The following is a 21,546-nucleotide window of genomic DNA, read 5'->3' as shown; positions in this document are numbered from 1 at the left end:
AGCATGTTGTCACATGCATGATTACCATCTGTATAGATATTTTTAGTGGGGTGTCTGCTCAAAACTTTTGCATGTTTTAAAATCAGGTTGCTGGGGTTATAGCTCACTTGGTGGAGTGCTTGCCTTGCATGCACAAGGCCCTGGGTTCAATCCCCAGCACCACCAACAAATAAACAAACAAACAAAAAACAACAAGAAAACCCCTTACAATCAGGTTGCTTTCTTTTTATTGAGTTTTAAGAGTTCTTGGTATATTTTGCATAACAGGCTCTCATCAGACATGTTTTGCAAAAATTTTTCTCCCAGTCTGTGGCTCATCTCATCATTCTCTTGAAAGTGTTTCAGAGAAACTTTTCATTTTAGTATGGTCTACCCTACCAATTTTTTCTTCCAAGGATTATACTTTTGGTGTTGTGTCTGAAAATTCTTAGCCAAATCCAAGGTCATCTAGGTTTTATTCTTCAAAGATAATATTCATATTGATTTTATAACCTGTAGCCAGTGATGCTCTAGGGGAACTTTTAATTATCAGCTCTTTGAAGGGAAAAAAACCCAATCTTTGTAGTGCTTTCTGATTTCTGTGGCATAAATCTCTCTACTCTGGATCAAGGTGCCACCTTGATACCAGCAAGCACAGGATTGGGAAGGGATGCTCATAGTTGGCCCATTATTCCAGGTGTGCCATCTCCAGCAAACTGACTACCTGTGCCTGATAATTAATTTGAAGGAAGTCCTGAAGTCTTTTTTCCCCCTTGGCTGTTTTTCTGTGAGCTATTAATTTTCTTCAGAAAACGACTTGTGAGAATTTTTAGAACTCTGGGGAGAAGGTGTGATACTCCAGAAAGCATCTGGGGGCATCATAAGCCTGGTGTCAGAGGACTTTGAACTACTGAGGTAAAGTAAATTTGGACTACATGCCAGAGCTCACTCCCTGGTAAGCACCACTTCTTAGGACATTTTAATCTTCTTCCCTCTCTGTTCTGGGCCAGTGCAAATTTCCTACAGCCTCTGATGTTGGACTGTAGTGGGAGATATGTTAAGAACATTGAGGTCATCAGACCTGGGCCTGTTCACATTCTAAATCCTCCTTCCATTAGTTTCTGTGGATGCTTTAACAAATTGCTGCAAACATAGCAGCTTGGACAACACAGAAGTCAGGAGTTGGAACACAGGTCTCACTGGGCTAAAATGCAGGTATCTTCAGGGCTGCATTTCTCCAGGGGATTGTGGAGGAAAATCTGTCTCCTGTCCTTGATTGGCATCTGGAGGCTGCTGTGCCCTTTGGTCCATGGCCAGGAGAGTCAGCACATGGCAAGACTCTTGACACTGACTGTCCTTCTGCCTCCCTCTGTTATTTCTTTCTCTTCTTCCCAGTTATAAACTCCCACTGATTCTTTTTTTCAATCTACATCTCTACTTGTCTGTTTTCCAGATTCAGTCCCCCTGGTGTCATCAAATACAGTAGCCTCAAACTGGCCTTTCTGTCCCCAGCCTTGCTGCTGTATGACAGGCCCCTTCCTACCTCTAGGTCATCTTTCCCAGGCCTGGACACATTGCAATCCAAGAGTACCAACTTCCTTTGTGTTCTACACACACTGCCTCCCCTTTAATGGATAGATGCTTCTGTTCATATGTTTCTTTCTCTAGTGGTGGTTTCTTTGCTTTTCATTGTTGTTTTGCCATCCATACATCCCTAAATGAGAATGTAGCTCATTTTTGAACTTATAGGAATGCAATACTATTGAATATATTCTTTTTAAAATCTTTTTTTGTTGTTGACATTGGACCTTTATTATTTATTTTTATGTGGTGCTGAGAATTGAACCCAGTGCCTCACACATGCTAGGCAAGTACTCTACCACTGAGCCACAACCCCACCTAAATATATTATTTTGTGCCTTATTTTTTTGAATCAAATGCTTTTATCTGTGTTGTGTATAGCTGTAGTTTAATGATTTTTCCTTGTTGTGCAGTATTCTATTGTCTGAATATGCCACAATTTATCTGTTCCACTGTAGCTAGATATGTGCACTTTGTTGTTACCTATGACAAACATGGTACCATAAATATTTGTGTACATGTCTTTTAGTGCAGAGTTTCTCATTTTTCCAGGCCATCTCTATATTCAAGAGTAGAAATGCTAGATCCTAGGATAGGTATGAACTTCAGTTTTACCACATAATGTCAATTATTCTCCAAAGAACTGTATGAAGTTACTACTGGTGTACAATCTTGCCAATGCTTAGGACTGCCAGACTTTTAAAAGGATAGCATGGGTGTGGGGTCATATCTTACTGTGGGTCCAATGTATATTTCCCTAATTACAGATGTGGCTGAATTCCTATTTCTCCTCTCTATAGAATCTTTATTGTTTTGCTCTATATACTTAAGGCATACATGATATTTTTGGTACACACATAGGGAATGTTATTATACTCAAGCAAATTAGCATATTCCTCATCTCATAGTTACCTGTTTTTAATAATACCTAAAATCTATTCCTTGATCAAAAATACAGAATACAATATTATTAATTATAGTCCTCTAGACATCTCCATCCTATAACTTTTTTGCTCTAATGTAGAGGGACATAAAGCTCCAGAACATCTCTGAGTTTTCACAGTCAGGGGTTTCCTTTACTCACTTGGTTACACAACACATATACACACATGATTAGAAACTTCTTTAAATTGACTAGACTTGAATGATCCTGTCAAAGTAACAAAATGTTTTGTGTCCTGTGGTTCAAGTGTCTGTACTAGGTCAGCTGTCACCAGAGTGCTTTTTCCTGAGGGCCTCTACTTCTAAAATAAAGATATACTGGGTCTGCCAGTGGATAGGAAATTCAGCTGGCCACTTACCAGTCAAAAATTGACACAATGGTTGCTAGTAAAAAGAGTGTATGAAATAGATCAGAAAATAAGATGGGAACCATGCACATTTCAAACACATACACAGTCACATTCCTCAAAATAGAGTGTTAGGTTTTAGTTAATGTATTTATTACAGCAGGTCTTTAGTCATTTTTTTTGCCATGAAAATGTTTTCATCAAATTTCACAAAATCCTTTAAGCCATTAATATTAGCTTTCTTCTTTGAATGGAGTGACACTTTGTTAATTTATGAAATATTTACAGTGTTTACAAAAAGCAAGAGAATGTCTAATAAAAATGCTTATACTTACAAAATTCATACATTATACCACTATATTTGAGATGTCTTATTTGGTAGACCAATTAAGCTATGACATAAAATAATTTACAAAGATATATTTAATCTCTCTTAATTCACTGAAAACAAAACCATATTAGGTATAAATAGTCCTTTATAAATCATTGTAAAACTTATTGTTTTATCTTTAGCTTTAGCTTTTACAAATATACTTACTAAATGAATTAGTTCATATATCAAACAGAACTGTGCATTTAAAATTTTACTTAATATAATAAAACAAAACAAAACAAAACAAAACAAAAAACCTGAAAAAGCAAACTTCCCAGTACTTCAAGTAAAAATTTGTAGAACCAGTTTTTATGCACACTTGCGGGGAGGGAAACCCAACACCATTTAAACCAAAATACATAAACATAATACTTTGAAGAATACGCTCAACAAATGTACATCTGGGGCATTTATCTCAAAGAATGATGCTCTAGTAGTAGCTTATATATCCAAGATGGTGAACCTACATTTTGGCAGATAAGCTGCATTTACTAGAGCCACGTTTGCTGAAATATTCACCTAAAACAGCAGAATGCACCTGGCATCCTTAAATAGAGTTCTATATAGGATTTGCCACAACTTGAAAACCATTTCAGAATTTTAGGCAAGCTCATGAAAGAATTTAGAAAATAGAACTGGCAAAGTAAAGGAAAAATCAAATCATATTTAATGGGCCCCACTAGTTTTTTAAATATAAAAATACACTTCTCTTGAAAATTAGGGGAAAACCTTTAATATTTCAAAATTTCAAAATAAGGAAAAACTCATCTACATAGCTATTTCTTCTTAATTCACCATTTATGATGATACAAAAGTTGGCAATTATTTAAACACCTTACTTTTGAATAATGCGGTGGAAGCTGAGCTCAATTTGGTTTTGGCAGTATACCTATCTTTCATATTTGGATTCATTTTGGATAATCCAAAGCAACTATTCTAAGTAGTCTGAGGAAAATCCATTTCACAAATCTCTCTCTCTCTCTCTCTCTGACTGAAAATAATGTTGTCTCAATTAAGATACATATTCTATATGTATCTTATGTATCAAAAATACATATTGTATATGTAGCATTTCTATAAAGGTAAATTAAATTTAAATTTTATCTTTCAAAAACTGCTTTTTAAAGGTGTCAGCATTTTCCAGATTTTCCTCCTCTTGGCTTTCTTCTGATTTCCATGTAGACACTGTAGTTTCTTGTAATATGTATTCTAGAAGGCACATATTCAAGAATTTAAGATAATGTTAGTTTAAGTTCTACCTGGAGGCAAATATTTAAATCTACTTTGTACAGATGCCCAAAATGAAAGTCAACTAATTCCTTTATTCAGAGCTCAAAGGCAGTGCCAGCAGGGTTCCCCCTCAGAAGTGAGTCTGCACATGGGACATCATTTGTGAAGGACTGGACGGTGATGTGGGGGGATCAGAAAGCTTGGCAGAATTGGCAAGCTGCAATTCCTCAAGCCGCTTTATGTAATCATCACGCAAGGCCAAGAGCTCCATGTAACGCTGCTCCACTGGATTTGGCTGCTGGAGAGAACCACACACATTAGTTATGCATTAGGCTGGCTACAGCACAAAAACTCATCTGCCTATACATCTGCCACAGCCACTGCCTTCTGAAGAAACCCTTATCTCAAGGGTTAACATACATGTGTACTTGACTTAAATGCTGCACCATTCACACATGCCAACAAGTAAACCAGAATCCTAAAAACACCTAGCTATTCACCACTACCACCAAGAAATAACTAATATACGTATCTCCTCACACATGCATTGCCATTTAAAAAAATATCAACTTGGACAAAGCTCTGGTCTTCCATGTTGCTTGTCCCAGACCCACTGTCCTCTTTTGTTCTGAATGATAACTATTCTTCTTCTTGCATGTGGCCTGCCTTCCTGTGCTGGTTTGTGACACTTTTCCTCTAAGTAAGCATCTAGATATAAGATGCAGCAGGCATTACTTTATACTTATCAAAGGTTGCATCACTGGTATTACTGTGTATTTATCAATTAACATTCTGATCCAACATTTTTTTTTCTTCTTTTTTTTTTTTTGGTGCTGGTGTTTGAATCCAGGGGTGCTTAGCCACTAAGCCACATCCCCAACTCTTTTTTTATATTTTACATAGAGACAGGGTCTTGCTGAGTTGATTAGGGCCTCACTAAGTTGCTGAAGCTGGCTTTGAACTCTTGATCCTCCTGCCTCAGCCTCCAGGGCTGCTGAGATTTCAGGTATGTGTCACTGCACCTGGCCAACATTGGTTTTTTTTTTTTTTAATTCAAACTTTATTGAGTCCCTTGGAAGGAATAAACCAGTAGATCTATCCCACTGCTATGCTAAGGATTATCAGTGATTTAGAGGGCTCTTCAGTAGTACACATGATGCACATAAACAATTGTTTTTCTAAGGAATCTTTCTAGGTGTGGGATTGATGAAAAATAGAGTATGGTCTCCTCAACTTCACTGCCCTCAAGGTGGGGATATCACTTCTTCCTTTTGTCAGTGATGCCTGGCAGTTCCTATAGCTCAGTTTCCCCATCAGAACTTGGGAGCATAAGATTATTTTTTTGCTAACATGGGGACCAGAGCATGGTGTATCATGATAGTTGAGTGGGTTTGCCTTGCTCTGCTCTACTATCTTTCCACTTGCTTATTGCCTGTGTTAACACATGGCTGAAAGCAACAGGTCTGATGCTCCCCAGCAAAGCTGTGAATCCTGTTTGTCTCTTACCAGCTGTGTACTTTAACATTCTGTGTGCTGTCAACCTACCTATAAAATGGGGATTAAAAATAGTATGGTCTTCCAGCATTGTTGTGAGAGTGAAGTCAGTTAAATACAGTCTGTTTTGCTACATTTTCTTTAGTGAGCAAATAGGGGATCATGCTCATATAAAGGCAGAAGTCATGCTGAAGCATAATATAATTCTCCCCAGCCTGAGCATTTTTGAAACTTTTGTTCTGAGCTATAAATCACACACAACGCACAAATCTTAAAATGTTCAGCACAATGAATTTCTATACAAGTATATACCTAGGTAATCAGTATCTAGGTCAAGGTATACAACAGAAAAGCTTCCCATAAAGTTAATGTTTTCAAGCAATTGGAAGCAAGCTTTATAGAAGGCTTGAGCAACATAAGAACACATTAAGAAAAAGCCCCCAAAGTCTCTCAAGTACCTTTCTTTAGCATGTGTATTGGCTTCCAGAATTGCCCTACATTCCACTGCATTGAACTATGTGCTGAAGCTGTGAGCACCAATGAGAAATCTGTGAAAGTCATGCAGCGACAAAGAAGGCTGAGGAGAGCAGTCTCTAGGAGCAACGTGCTTGCTCCAGGCCCTGCATACAGAGAAGCAAGCTTGGGCCTTGGGGGCTTAAGACTGCTATTCGTGTCCTGTAGCTGCCCTAACAAATTGATACAAATGTGAGAGCCTTAAAACAACAGAAATTGAGTCTATCATTGTTTTACAGGGCAGAAACCAAAAAATCAAGGTGTCAGCAGGGCTATGTGCCCTCTGGAGGATCTTCGGGGAGAATCCTTCCCTGTCTAATCCAGCTTCTGATAGCTCCAGGGCTCATGAGAGCATCCCTATTGTTTCTGCCTCTGTCTTCTCGTGGCCTTCTCCCCTCTGTGTCTGTGTCTCAAATCTTCCCCTCTTTGTCTTATGAGAACACCATCACTGGATATAGCCCCCATGCTAAATCAAGGATGGATCTCATTTTGAGATTCTAAACTTAGTTATAACTGTAAGTACCCTAGCTCAAATAATTTCACATTCATAGTTTCCTGGTGGATATATCTATTTTAGGGTGAGGCGCCATTCAACTCACTACTGACTGCCAAAGAGTGGATCCACTCAGACTAGGTGCAAACGTAACTGCACCCACATTTCTATTGGGATTTTTACCTCCATTAGTGCTCTGATTACAAAGGTCCAGAGGTTTGCAGAGGTCTCCTCCTCCTAATCCTATTCTTCTCATAATCACTGCTATGTGAGGTTTTTCAGAAATGCATATATGGTCTTAGAGTAGGAATGTTTGGTGTAGCATGCAACACCCAGTAAATGCTGCTCATTAATATCCCTTGCCCACATTACTGTGTCCAATTGAGGTCCAGATGCTGCTCTAGGTACTTGGATCAGTAAACTAAGTTTGTTTCATGGCATTTATCTTCCAGCAGGGGGAGACAGACAAGCAACAAACATAACAATCCTGTGAATTATTAGAGAGAAAATGTTTGATGGTAATCAATACTAGGCATGAGGTGGTAGATAATCAATACTAGGGAAAATTAGAGCAGAATAATAGAGTGGGGAATGGATGGGCCACTAGTTACACGCTAAATTGGGTGTACAGAGTGAGTCACACTGAAGACAAAGGTGACTTTTGGGGAAAGTCTTGGAAGAGATGAAGGAGGGAGTCAAGTATATATTGGAGTGTCTGAGGAAGAGCAGGAGCCAGTGTGGCTGAAGCACAGTGTGAAAGAAAGAGATCTTGTTGAGGAGGCTAGGAGATCAGAGAGGGACATGAGGGTTACATAAGGCCCTAGTGGCCACTGTAAGGACTTTGGCCTTGACTTTAGGTGAGGTAAGCAGCTACTTGACCAGTTTTGAATAGAATAATGGTATAGCCTGAAGTCTGCTTTACAAGGACTGGTTTGGCTGCCACTTTGAGGAGAGTCAAAGGAAACAAGGGTAGCCTCAGGGAGTGCAGCTAGCTGCTAGAAGTCTACTGCCACCGTGTGGCAACACCAGGGTGTTGTTTAGACTCCCAGTGGGCTCTCCTGACAGATTGGACCTGGGGTATGAGAAAGACAAGGAGTCAAGGGTAATCCTAAGGTTTCTGGCTAGAACAACTAGGATGGATGGAGTTGCTCTCAAATGAAATGGGGAAGATAGGAGGAGGAGATCTTAGGGCAGGGCTTCAGGAGCTCTGGATTGTAGTTTTTGCAGTCCCAATACCATTTACTGAAGGAATACTCTGTCCTTTTCCCTGCACGCTATGATGCAACCTTGTTACTATACCAAGTCACGACATCCACATGGGTATGTTTCTGGGCACAATTTTATTCCATATAAATCTTGATGTTCAGTAGGACAAGTTCTTAATTTTCTCCCAAATTGTCTCAGTTATATTATTAAAGCCTCCCCTTTTCATATGAATTTAGAGTCAATTTGAGGATTAGAATTAGTTTGTGACAAGTAATTAGATAAAAAAAGAAATCAGCAGTAACGGTCATTTTTGCAGATGACATGACTGTATAATTAGAAAACCTGAGAGTAAACAGAAAAACTATTGGAAATAAAAAGATAATTCAGTCAAGTAATGGGTACAAAATGTGTGGATGCCATTAGCCTAGAGATAAACAAAAACAACTTAAAGGACATAACAATTTAAAGACAGGTGACTTTAAGTATTACACTTCAATTTTCTTTTTGGTACAAGAGATTGAACCCAGGGGCACTAGACTGATGAACCACATACATCCCCAGCCTTATTTTGTATTTTATTTAGAGACAGGGTCTTGCTGAGTTGCTTAGGGCCTTGGTAAATTCCTGAGGCTGGGGCTATAGCTCAGTGCCAGAGCACTTTGCTTAGCATGTGTGAAGCACTGGGTTCGATCCTTAGCACCACATAAATAAAAACAAATAAAGTAAAATATTCTGTCTATAAAAACAAAAAAAATTAAGGCTGGGGATGTGGCTCAGTGGTTAAGCACCCTTGGGTTATTATTATTATTATTATTATTATTCAATCCCCAGCACCAAAATAATGATAATAAAGTCATTTTAAAAAAAAGAGGGGCTGGGGCTGGGGCTGGGGATGTAGCTCAGTCAGTAGAGTGCTTGCCTCACATGCACATGGTTCTTGGTTCAATCCCCAGCACCACAAAAAAAAAAAAATTGCTGAAGCTGGCTTTGAACTTATGATCCTTCTGCCTCAGCCTCCCAAGCTACTGGGATTATAGGCATGTGCCACCACGCCTGGCTACGCCTCAACTTTTGACCTGGAAAATGAGTTATGAAGCAAAGTGTGCCAACTCAGCATGGTAAAGAAAACAGGCCATCAGCTAGTTATGGAAGTATTTTTAGGCTTCAAATTTTTTTCATTTTTGTTTTGAAGTCCATATGCCTTTTAACTTTCTAACTGAATTATTATTTTAGTATTTTCTAACTGAAAATACTATATAGGTCAGTCTATTAATATCTGACTGCTCCTGTTCTCATCCTTTAGTTACCACTACAAAATTTGAATGCGTCCAATGGAACCCCGATTAACAGCTACATAGAATGCAGTCGTTCCTAAAGTACAGTATGAGGCTCCATTGGAGCTTAAATTCCAGGTTTATGTGACAAATACAAACTTTTACTTTTGCCATGAATAATTTTCTCATATCAAAAGTATCAAATCTTCTTATTGATAGCTCATCAAATGGAAGCACTGGGCTTTCCATAAGCTCTGCTGAGTTGCATGTCACAGCAAGGGTTGGTGGATTTTGCTTTTAAAGACATAATAACCCTGTCTTTGTCAAAGTTAACAGCTAGGGAAGGGCTGTATATTATTTTGTGTCTTTTCAATGCTGATAGTACACCACTGTGCTGTGACTATTTTAGGTGTCCACTAATTATTGGTATACCTTCTGGGTCACACAATCAAATAATGATTTAATTTTCAAGTGCTTAAGTACATTCTTATACGTATATATTTTATAATTTCAAAAGTCATGTAATTTTACTTTGATCTATTTCTGTATGCAATAATGTTCTACATAAGCAGATCTTTAAGAAAATATGATGTTCTTAATTGATACCTCTATTATCAAATTCATCCTTGTGCATTATAATCATCAGCTTATGTTACTGGCTACCCCCGCTAACCTGAGGGGGTTCTTGGGGGCAGGGACCACCTCTTCCTAATCTCTGTATTACCACAGTGCCTGACACATAGGAATATTCAATACTGGGTGGATGAAAATATATATTACGTGCCTGAAGACATCAAGATGTATGTAGGATACTTCACATTCAGAAAATTACATACAGGGGACATTTTCATTTTTGAGTAAATGTCAATGGAACATAATATAAAGCAATGATTGTCTCTAAGTAAAAACCTCTACCAGAACATGAGCAATTCTAGCTGGCCCAGTTCCATTTTATTAAACCCTATGAAATAAAGGGGATGAATATATTATAGAAATTCTTCTAATGATATGCCTTCAAAATTGATCTTTCAGAAAGAGGGAAAAAATAGCACCCAAAAACCAAACTTGACTTGTCACACAATTATCATCATTACCTTTCTGTAGTGAGAAATGAATTGCTCTAAATTTCTTAAATTTCAAGAATATTTCCAAGTACAAATAGATCAAAGAAGACTCTGTACAGAAACTGCCAATACTTTGTAACTGCCAATAATTTAAAAAAAAAAAAGCCATGACAAATATAGAAAAGGCTTATTTTATAGGAAAAACACAGTGCTCATTGATTTAAAAAAGTAATAGGAAAGGAACATGTTCTCTGAACCAGCAGTTAGAACCCTGGAAAAAATTCCCATTTACCCTTTGATATTCTAAACTCCAGAGCTACTGCTAAGTAAATTCCCTCAATGTACTTCTCAAATCCCTGACCAAACAAGCCAATGTTCTCAAGCCCTGGAACCTGTCTCTTTTCAAAAGTATACACATTTCAACCATCACCAAATTGCAAAAGCCTTTCATGCAGTGGCAGAGAACTTGAAACAAGGGTGCGTCTCCCCAGTAAGAAGGGAGAGCACGGGCTGGCATGTGGCTAGTGTTTGAGTGGAATGAGCAACCTGAGAGTCGCTGGCCAGCTCCTAGCAGGGTTAAAGATTGTGCTTGTGCTAGGCTGCACTGGAGAACAGGTAGTGGAACATTCTAACCCCAAGAAAAAGTGCAGACCTTTACCAAGAGCCATCACAAACACTGAGTATTTATAATGCTTAGAACAAATCAGTAAGTGAAGGTATTTCTGAGCCTCTACAAACAGGCTTTTTTTTTCCCCCCTGTGGATTTGGGATGGAGTGGGAGAATGGAAAGCCTAAATAAATGTCTTTAATAAAATACATAGCATTTCCCTTCAAACATCCTTATTTCTATTTTATGATTGACAAATGGCCAGCTGAATTTCCTATCCACTGTCAGACCCAGTATCTTTATTTTAGAAGTAGAGGCCCTCAGGAAAAAGCACTCTGGTGACAGCTGACCTAGCACAGACACTTGAACCACAGGACACAAAACATTTTGTTACTTTGACAGGATCATTCAAGTCTAGTCAATTTAAAGAAGTTTCTAATCTTGTGTGTATGTGTGTTGTGTTAACCACTTCAAGTGAGTAAAGGAAACCCCTGGCTGTGAAAACTCAGGGATGTTCTGGAGCTTTATATTGACTTACATTAGAGCAAAAAAGTTACAACATTCACATTGGCAGAGGAATTTAATTGCAACATCCATGGTTTAGTAATTATATACAAATTAAACTGTATTTAAAAACAAGTGTTTTTTTTCCTTCATAATTATAACATTATTTAATCTCAGAAGTAAACATTTGGTTTCCAAGTCTGTCTTTTAATAGTGCTACTTCACTTACTTGTTGCTTGATTCTGGGGTTCCATCTAATGTAGTAATTTACCCAGAGTTCCAAGTGACGCATGCTGGCAACTGGATATAAAACTCGATTGATTTCTTTTGTGTAGAAGGGGTTTTTGAATTTTTCTTTATTGATGTTGATTAGTGACCATAAAGAAACTGTTCTTTCTGTAACTTTCTAGAAGAGAGAGAAAGCAGACAGCCTAAGTAAACATGCACACAATCACAGAAACCATTTTGTAGCCCATGACAATCCAGTTCAGCATCAACTTGAATCACACATTTACATTATCCCCATAATAGCTCAAAAAGCGTCAAGGGCCAGTGAGTGCTCACAGCCACTTACAGACATTTGCATACATAATGGCCTGGCTTGAGAGCCACTATTTCTGCCAGAAGACAGGGGTGCAGGATGCTGCACCATTAAATGCAATTCACTGACCTAAGAAGACTATTCCTGGCTAGGTAAAACATTTATGAACAGATGGGCAGTACACTCTTTTTAATTCAGTGAAAAGAAAAATAATCCTAAGATCCCACTGACTTTTAAAATTTTTATGTTTGTTAGAACTACAAAATCTTTTTTTATTGGTTGTTCAAAACATTACAAAGTTCTTGACATATCATCTTTCATACATTTGATTCAAGTGGGTTATGAACTCCCATTTTTACCCCAAATACAGATTGCAGAATCACATTGGTTACACATCCATATTTTTACATAATGCCATATTAGTAACTGTTGTATTCTGCTACCTTTCCTATCCTCTACAATCCCCCCTCCCCTCCCCTCCCATCTTCTCTCTCTACCCCATCTACTGTAATTCATTTCTCTCCTTGTTTATTTTCCCATTCCCCTCACAACCTCTTATATGTAATTTTGTATAACAATGAGGGTCTCCTTCCATTTCCATGCAATTTCCCTTCTCTCTCCCTGTCCCTCCCACCACTCATCTCTGTTTAATAGAACTACAAAATCTTAACCTGTGTCTACTTGACAGCAGGCATTTAGACATTAAGTCATTTTATTATAATCAATCATCCAGATGCTTAATCCACATCATATTGACATGCAGACATTTGAAAACATCTGGATAACTGACCACAATGTCTTCACTTTTTAACCTGGTATTCATTATCTTATAAAAATTTTCATATTTTCATTGTTTTTTTTATAGCTTTTTACCAAAATTTGACCATCAGTTTGGGGACACAATGAAGCTGGCAAATTAAAAATTTAAGAATTAAAATTACCAACAGTGAATTTTTAAACAGTTTTTAGTAATGACTTCAAATAAGGGAGAAGAAATAAACTAAACCTAAAAACTAAAAAGAACACACCCCTAAAATAAGTGACTAAAGGTTCCTTGGTATAGGTATTTCATTAATATGAATGATAATAATGATAGCATTATTTTGCCTTCTTCTGAATCTACTTAAAACTTCAATTGCATGTTTCTGGTACCAAAATGTATATTGCTTTGTGTTTATTTGAATTTTGTTTTTATTTTTATATATGCACATAGCTTAAAAAGCCATATATGGGCTGGAGATATAGCTCAGTTGGTAGAATGCTTACCTCCTATGCACAAGGCCCTGGGTTCAATCCCCAGCACCCCCCACACATGTAGTTTGACAGTGTTGATATAAATAAAAGTCTCACATATTTATGTAGAAGCAATTATATTTTTTCTCAGCTTTATTAAGGTATACTTGGCAAATATAAATTGTTTCTACTTAGGTTATGCAATTTATATATGATTTTTAATTTTTTAATATTTAATTTTTTGTCATAGTTGGACACAATACCTTTATTTATTTATTTTTATATGGTGGTGAGGATTGAACCCAGGACCTCGCATGTGCTAGGTGAGCACTGTACTGCTGAGCCACAACCCCAGCCCCTTGATTTTTAATTTTTTAAATTCATATTTTTGAGACAGGATCTCACTATGTTGCCCAGACTGGCCCTGAACTCCTAGACTCAAGTGATGTGCCTGAGCCTCCCAAACTACTGGGACTACAGGTATGCACCAACTTTCCCAGCCAACATAATATTTTGATTTGTGTACATTGTGAAATAATCACCACAATCAAGCTAATTACAACATATAGGTCACCTAACACAGTTACCATTTTTCTGTGGTGAGAACACTTGAGATCTACCTTATTAACCAATTTCAAGTCTATAATATGCCATTATTAACTCTAGTTACCAAGCTGCACATTAGGTCTCTAGTACTACTCATCTCTTAACTGAAGGTTTACACCTTTTGAACAATATCTCCTCTTCTCCCCTACCCACCTTGAGCCCTTGGTAATTATCCTTCCATTCTCTGTTACTATGGGTTCAACATTTGTTTAGATTCCATACAGAAAAAAGATTGTACAGTATTTTTTTTCTGTGCCTGGTTTATTTCACCCCAGCATAATGTCCTCCAGTTTCATTCATGTTATTGCAAATGGTAGGATTTCATTCTGTTTTATGGCTGAATAGTATTCCATTGTGTATATGTACCACATTTTCGTCATCCACTCATCCATTGATGGATACTGAGGTTGTTTCCATTTCTTGGCTATTAGGAATCGTGGTGCCTGAACACGGGAATACAGATGTCTTTGACATATTAATTTAATTTATTTTCAATATATACTTCATAATGGGATTTCTGGATTATACAGTAGTTCTATTTTTATTTTTTTAAAAAATTAATCTTTACATTTTAACTGACACATAAAATTGTACAAATTTATGGGGTTCCATGTGATGTCTTGATATACATGTATAATATATCACCCTTGAGATCCCCTCTGCCTTTTTCTATTTAGGCTTATTGTTATTGTGGAGTGCATACATTTCAGTGGCTTCCAGAGAAATAGTATAGTATGGGAGGCACTCTTGCAGCTGTGTGTATCCAAGAATATTTCTGTTCTACTTTCAAATTTTGTTGACAGTTTGGTAGCTATAGAAAGCTAGGTTTAAGTCACTTTCTTTTAGAATTCTAAATGCAATGCTCTACACGGTTTCTAACTTCCAATACTGCTGTTGAATAATCCAAAGTCTTCCTGATTTCTGTTTCTTTGCAAACACAGGTTGAGTATCACTTATCCAAAATGCCTGGGACTGGATTTATTTTGGATTTTGGATTTTTTCCAGATTTTTGGAATATTTGCGTATACATACTAAGGTACCTTTTAGAGATGGGATCCAAGTCTAAACATGAAATTCATTATGTTTCTTATATACCAAATACACAAAAATTAAAAGTAATTTTATACAATATTTTAATGTGCCCATGTTTTGACTATGGCCAGTTACATGAAAATAGATATGAAATTTTCCATTTGGGTCATGTAAGTGTTCCAAAACTGTTTAGATTTTGAAGCTTTCAGACTTTGGATTAGAGAAGCTCAACCCATAACTCATTCATTTTGTCTGAGAGAAAAGCTGTGGGATCTTTGTCCTTGGTGATCAGAAATGTCACTAAGATGTGCTTTAGTATAGGCCTCTTTTCATCCACCCTGTTTGGCACTTGGTGAGCCTTTAAAATGACTTATCTATTTCAATTCTTTGAAATAGTCTTAAATTATTATTTAAGTTAAACTTTCTTCTCTCTGGATTTCCTATTTTCTCTTTTTCCCCTGTTTTTTCTATTATTTGGATATTGGACCTTCAAGACTAATCTTTTTTTTTTTTCATTTCTTTTCTATTTTTCCTGATTTATTCCCTATTTTCTGAGAGTTTTGTTTTTTCAACTTCCTTTTCTACCTCTTCTTGGTTTTTCATTTCTGTTGATACCATGGCTTTTTTGTTTTGTTTTGTTTTTTTGTGGGGGTGTTAACTAGGGATTGAACCTGGGGTTGCTTAACCATGAGCCACATCCCCAACTCTTTTTATTCTTTATTTTGAGACAGGGTCTCATTAAGTTGCTCAGGGCCTTGCTAAGTTGCTGAGGTTGTTCTTGAATTTGCAGTCCTCCTGCCTCAGCTTCTCAAGTTGCTAGTGTTATAGGCATGCCTCACCATGCCTGGCTGGTATCATGTTTTTAATTTCAAAGTTCTATTCTGATCTCTAAATGTTGTTTCCAGATACTATCTCCTTATTTTCTGATGTTAATGTTTTTCTTATTCTTCTGAGGATATCAGATAGTAGTAGCTTCTTCTCTATCTCCCTTCCTCTGTTATTTTTTCCAAGTTGTTTTTCTGGGAAAACTTAGTTTTCCCAGAGATAATTTTTTAAACTGATGTAAAATTCACATACCATAAAGTAAAACATTTTAAAACTATAGAATTCAATGGCTTTTAGTTCATTCACAATGTCATGCAGCTATCACCTCTATCAATTTCCAAAACATTTTCCCATTACCACAAATGGAAAGCCCATACCCATGAAACAGGCACTCCCTATGCTCCCCTGCCTCTAGCCTCTGGCAACTAATGTGCTTTCTGTCCCTATGGGTTTATCTATTCTGGAAATTCCACACACATGGAATTGTATTTTATGTAATCTTTTGCATCAGGTTTCTTTTTCTTAGAACAATGATTTCAAGGTCCATCCTAATTGTGGTGATTATGGCTGAATATTATTATAATAATATTATCATATGGATAGACCACATTTTGTTTTATTCATTCATCTTTACAGATATTTGGGCTGTTAACATTCTATTGTAAATATATACATGTGTAGTTTTGGTTTCAACCCCTATTTTCAGTTCCTTAGAGTATATACCTAGGAGCGAAATTACTGGGTCAGATGATAATTCTGTATTTCCCTTTTTGAGGAATCACCAGTTTCTCATAACAGCTGTAGCATTTTCCATCCCAATTAGCAATTTAGGAGGGATTCATTGTCTCACCATCCTCACCAACAGAGTTGGCTCTTTGGTGCTCCCATCTGAATGATGAAGATCTGGTTCCAGAACACTGGGAGGGAGTGATGGAAGAGAGGTGGGGCTATCACAGTGCAGCACCTCTTCAAGCACCCTCTCATGGCAGGAAACCTCTGCCAGAGTCCTTAATTCCAGAGAGGAATGGAGGGAATTTGTTTAACTTATTCTAAACGGCTCTTCAAGGTATCTTTCTCCTTCACCCCAGATACTTACCTGGTAGAGTTCAACTTGGAGTTGTCCAGGGTTCATGCTATTCAAAGTGGCTTGGTTCTTGGCTTCTCTACTGTTGGTGTGAGATCTTGGTTTTCTTAAGCTAAATTATTAATCACTTATCTATGGGCTTTCCAGCTTTTAAAAGTTTGTTGCTATGTCTCTTTCTTTCCCCTATTATTACAAGGTTTATGACCTTTATAATACAATTCATTTCACCAACATTATCATGGATTTTGGGAGGGAAAACCTGCATGACTTTAAAGTCATTCCTACTTTTTGTGGGCAAAGTCAGCATCTCACAAACTCTCATATTCTTCTTGATATATGGCAGACTAGATACATCTTGGCAAACCTTTACAGAAAGATTAGCATTTTTACTCACCTGTCTTTCTCGAGCAGATTCACAATTGAATAGGAAAGTACCGAATCGGCAACTGTATAGATGATCCAAAATTGTAATCAAAAACTGTTCATTGAATTCAAAAGCTGTAGGAAACTAGACAAAAACAAATAAGCAAGCAAGGCATGAATGGCTGAGACTAATATTTTATAGAACCAAAAAGACCTATGGTAGGAAGGACCAAATGCTGCCACACTGTAGGGTTCTGAGAAGGACAGCAGGGCCTGCACTTTACACAGAACTGAGAAATTTCAATATGCATCAAGTAAAGGGAGAAGATGAAAAGATGTCAAGAGTTTCATTTTCTGGATTTTACTTGAATTCTTTAAGGCATTACACGTTAGCAGACATGCCTACATCTAAATGCCCATATAGAATGAATATAAAAGACAGTTACATTGATCTTCCACTAGTAGAGATAATGCAGATAAAATTTAAACTTGAAAACTTTATTATGGGGGATTCCAGACATATGAATAGTAGTCACAATAATAAAATGAACCCCTGCATAGGCATCACTTGGATTCAACAATTATTCACACATGGCTAATTTTATTTCATCTTTATCTTGTCCTACATATTTTGGGGGTAAAACCCAGATATTATATAACACAATATTCAATTTAAACATTGACTGTGTTTTAATCTCATATATTCCTTACCTGTTTTGACATCTGCCATACACAATCAATAAACTGAAGAAAAATAGGAGATCGGTCAGCATCAGCATGGTTTTTATCACCATGACCTATTCTCTGAAACGAATTGGTGAAGATGACTTGTTTAATTCATGGGTATAAAACTGAGAAAGCATATAAGCCACAAAATCTGACTATACAATTCAGCAATCTTCCTTCTAAATGCCAAGTTTGTCATAGTTAATAGTATATATTTCTGTGAAAATACAGATAAATAATAGAAGGTTTTGTAATAATGGAAATTAGATATATAAACTATAAAATACCACTAAAATTGGTGAAACATCATAATCCTATGTTATTACTACAATTATTCTATATAACTACAGTTTTGTAGGAGTTGTAGACAGCTATAGATAGAACACAGGACTGGATTATCCTGAGCAGTGTGGTACAAGACATTTAACATAGTTATTTCTGTCATAAAGGGATTAAGTTCAAAGTTTCAAGGCTTGAAATCATATCCCAAAACTGTGATCATTAGAATTAAAACTTCTTTTGCTCTTAAAGATGAAACCAGCAACTTCACAATGCATTCACTTGTTAAATCACAGTGTTTTCTACTTGAAGATGTTATTCATACATTCATACTACTGATAAAATGTGGCTGAAGGTTAGGCATGGTGGCGCATGTCTGAAATCCCAGTGGCTCAGGAGGCTGAGGCAGGGGGATCACGAGTTCAAAGCCAGCCTCAGCAATGGTGAGGCCCTAAGCAACTCAGTGAGACCCTGTCTCTAAATAAAATACAAAATAGGGCTGGGATGCAGCTCAGTGGTCAAGTGCCCCTGAGTTCAATCCACAAGTATCAGGGGGAAAAAAATGGTGATGTCTGGGTTCCCTTCCTGTGAATCAGTGGGAAGCTGGTTAAAACACTTATTCAAAGGACATCTTGAAGCAAGACCTGAGAATATGGATTTTAAGAGATTCTCTTGATGATTTTTAAATGTATATCAGAGAAGAATAATAAAAAGCCTAAACTAAAATCTGGCATTTCTATAAAACATATTTGGTCTTATTAGCTATAATATTAGTTCAGAGTAAACTGTTATCTATCTTCTCTTTTTTTGTGAAATTTCAATTTAAACATTTCTATGCAGACTCTATTACTTTCAAGTGAAACTATAAAGAGTGCAGATGGATAAACATGTCTCCTAAAACAACTTTTATCAACCTATGGCATCACACATTTTGAAACCCATAAAATGTTTCTTTATTTACATTTCTCAGATTTTCATTTTGGAACTGAACACGTGGCTTAGCAACTAGTGTTTCAATCCCAAATGGCAGTGATTTGATTATTTTAAAATATTAGTTTTATTGGCCAGGCATGGTATTGCTTGCCTGTAATTCCAGCAGCTTGGGAGGCTGAGGCAGGAGGGTTGCAAGTTCAAAGACTGTCTCAGCAACTTAGCAAGGCCTTAAGCAAGTTAGTGAGACTCTGTCTCAAAATAAAAAATAAAATGGGCTGGGGATGTGGCTCAGTGATTAAGTGTCCGTGGATTCAATCCCCAGTACCCCTCCCCAAATTAGTTTCATTGTTAACTTACAGATGCAAATTTATGTCCAAAACTTATCCACTCTTTTTGTACCAGTATTTCAAAGCCTTCGATGCTCCTGTAGTAGCTATCCAACATCAGCATGGCCAGGGACGTCAGTTGAGCGGTCCTGTCCCATCCGTCGCTGCAGTGCACGAGCACTGAACTCTTCCCTGAAGAAACTTTGTCTGCAACTTGAATGGCTCCTGTCAGAACAAGCTGTCAGAGAAAAATGTGTGATTCAGAAGGCAATGCTAAGATACTGCTTAAATTTAAAATATGATGTTCTAACTATATACAAAGTCCTGCTTTAAAATATCCATCAGTGTTTAGAAGAGAGTGAAGAAGATGGAACACTGGGAACCAGTGGATCTGTTGATCTTCATATGTCTACAGAGACTGCATTTGGGTGTGTCTAGATGTTAAAAAACAGAGCCATACTGCATTGTGACAGTATTTCCATGAATGTGATTGTTATGTTTATCAAGGCTGCCATTATAGAGTATTAAAACTGGGTGGCTTAAACAATAGAAATTGGTTGTCTTACAGTTATGGAGGCTGGAAGTCTGAGATCAAGGTGTAAACAGGGCCATGTTGCCCTATGCAGGAGCTTGTTGCGTGCCACTCTCCTAGCATCTGTAAGTTCCTGGGCTTGTGGCAGCATAACACAAATCTTCACCTGGCATTATTCCTGTGTGCATGCCTCCATGTCCAAATCATCCCTTTTTATGAGGACACCAATCATGTTGAAGTGGGGACTTACTCCTTAAGTCTCATCTTTTAAATCATCACAAGACTTTATCTCAAATAAGGTTGTCCTTTGAGGTACTGGGGCTCAGGACTAACATACAAATTTCATGGGCACCATTCAACCTATAATAATTATGGGATTAAATTTAATCATTGGCTAAACAGGTCTATTCTAGACTTTAAAGGCCTGATACAATGGAAATAACCTTTTGGCCTTTGAATTGACAAAATATGGACTCTTACTTGGCTCCTAAGCTGCAGAAAGAATACTAGTTCAAAAAATAAATATTTAATTTAAAGGTATGTGTTTTAAAGATAAAAATTGAGACTTAAAAGAACCACTAAATTTTATGAATAATTGCTATGATGTCATTTTTTGATGATGCAGGTATTTAGAGACAGTATGACAAGATTCAGTAAATTAATACAATTGTGCTATCACCACCACAATCCAACTATTGTACTTCATCACCCCAAAAGTTTCCTTGTACCATGTGAGATCAATCCATGCTCCTGTCCTCAGCCCTAGACACCCACTTATTTGCTTCTTGACTCTACAGTTTTGCTTTAATAGAAATTTCATATAAATGGAATCATACACTATGCAGTCTTTGTTGTCAAGGCTCATCCATGTTGTAGCATGGATCAATGCTTCATTCCTTTTTATGGCATCTAATATTCCATGATATGAAGAAACCACATATTACTTTTCCTTCATCAGCTCAGAGACATTTGGTTATTTCTAGTATTTATTTATTACAAATAATGATGCTGTGAACTTTTGCAAACATGTCTATGAAAGGACATAGCATTTTCATTTTTCTTAGGAAAATAGCTAAGAGTGTGATGATTGGAATCTATGGTAGAATATATGTGTCATTATCAAAGAAATTGACAAAGTATTTCTAAAAATAGTTGTACCATCTCACATTCTCATCAGTGTTTGAATGTTTCATCTTTTTATGTGCTTATCAGCCATTTGTATATATTTTGTCATTTTGACTTTTTTTTTCTTCGTTTGTTTGTTTGGTATTTTGTGGTAATGGAGACTGCAGTAGTGGGTATACCAGAGACTATTTCCTGTTAGACAAGCACTCTACCACTGAAGTACATACCTAGCCCTTTTTAAATTTTATTTTGACACAGGGTCTAAGTTGTCCTTGCTGGTCTTGAACTTCTGATTTTCCTGCTTCAGCCTCCTGAATAGCTGGGATTATAGGTG

The 21,546-nt window shown here is 37.0% G+C and overlaps 1 protein-coding gene across 4 annotated transcripts in view; it reads right to left on the bottom strand.

Moving 5' to 3' along the window:
• Positions 1–2,991: 2,991 nt before the first annotated feature.
• Positions 2,992–21,546, bottom strand: part of Mtm1 (myotubularin 1) — a 98,484-nt gene continuing 79,929 nt past the window's right edge. For 3 of the 4 annotated variants that reach the window (XM_077107686.1, XM_077107688.1, XM_077107689.1), the window contains 5 exons: positions 19,587–19,793; positions 18,003–18,095; positions 17,323–17,436; positions 11,837–12,013; positions 2,992–4,750 (listed from right to left, as the gene is read on the bottom strand). In XM_077107686.1, coding sequence (XP_076963801.1) covers positions 4,583–4,750; positions 11,837–12,013; positions 17,323–17,436; positions 18,003–18,095; positions 19,587–19,793 — 759 coding nt within the window. In that variant the 3' untranslated portion in view covers positions 2,992–4,582. The remainder of the gene's footprint in view (positions 4,751–11,836; positions 12,014–17,322; positions 17,437–18,002; positions 18,096–19,586; positions 19,794–21,546) is intronic. The other variant, XM_077107687.1, reaches the window with a different exon arrangement.

The sequence above is a fragment of the Callospermophilus lateralis genome, chromosome X (assembly GCF_048772815.1).
Source record: "Callospermophilus lateralis isolate mCalLat2 chromosome X, mCalLat2.hap1, whole genome shotgun sequence".
Lineage (NCBI taxonomy): Eukaryota > Metazoa > Chordata > Mammalia > Rodentia > Sciuridae > Callospermophilus > Callospermophilus lateralis.
Note: the sequence above shows the minus strand (reverse complement) of the source record. Positions and strands in the feature narration are given on the sequence as shown.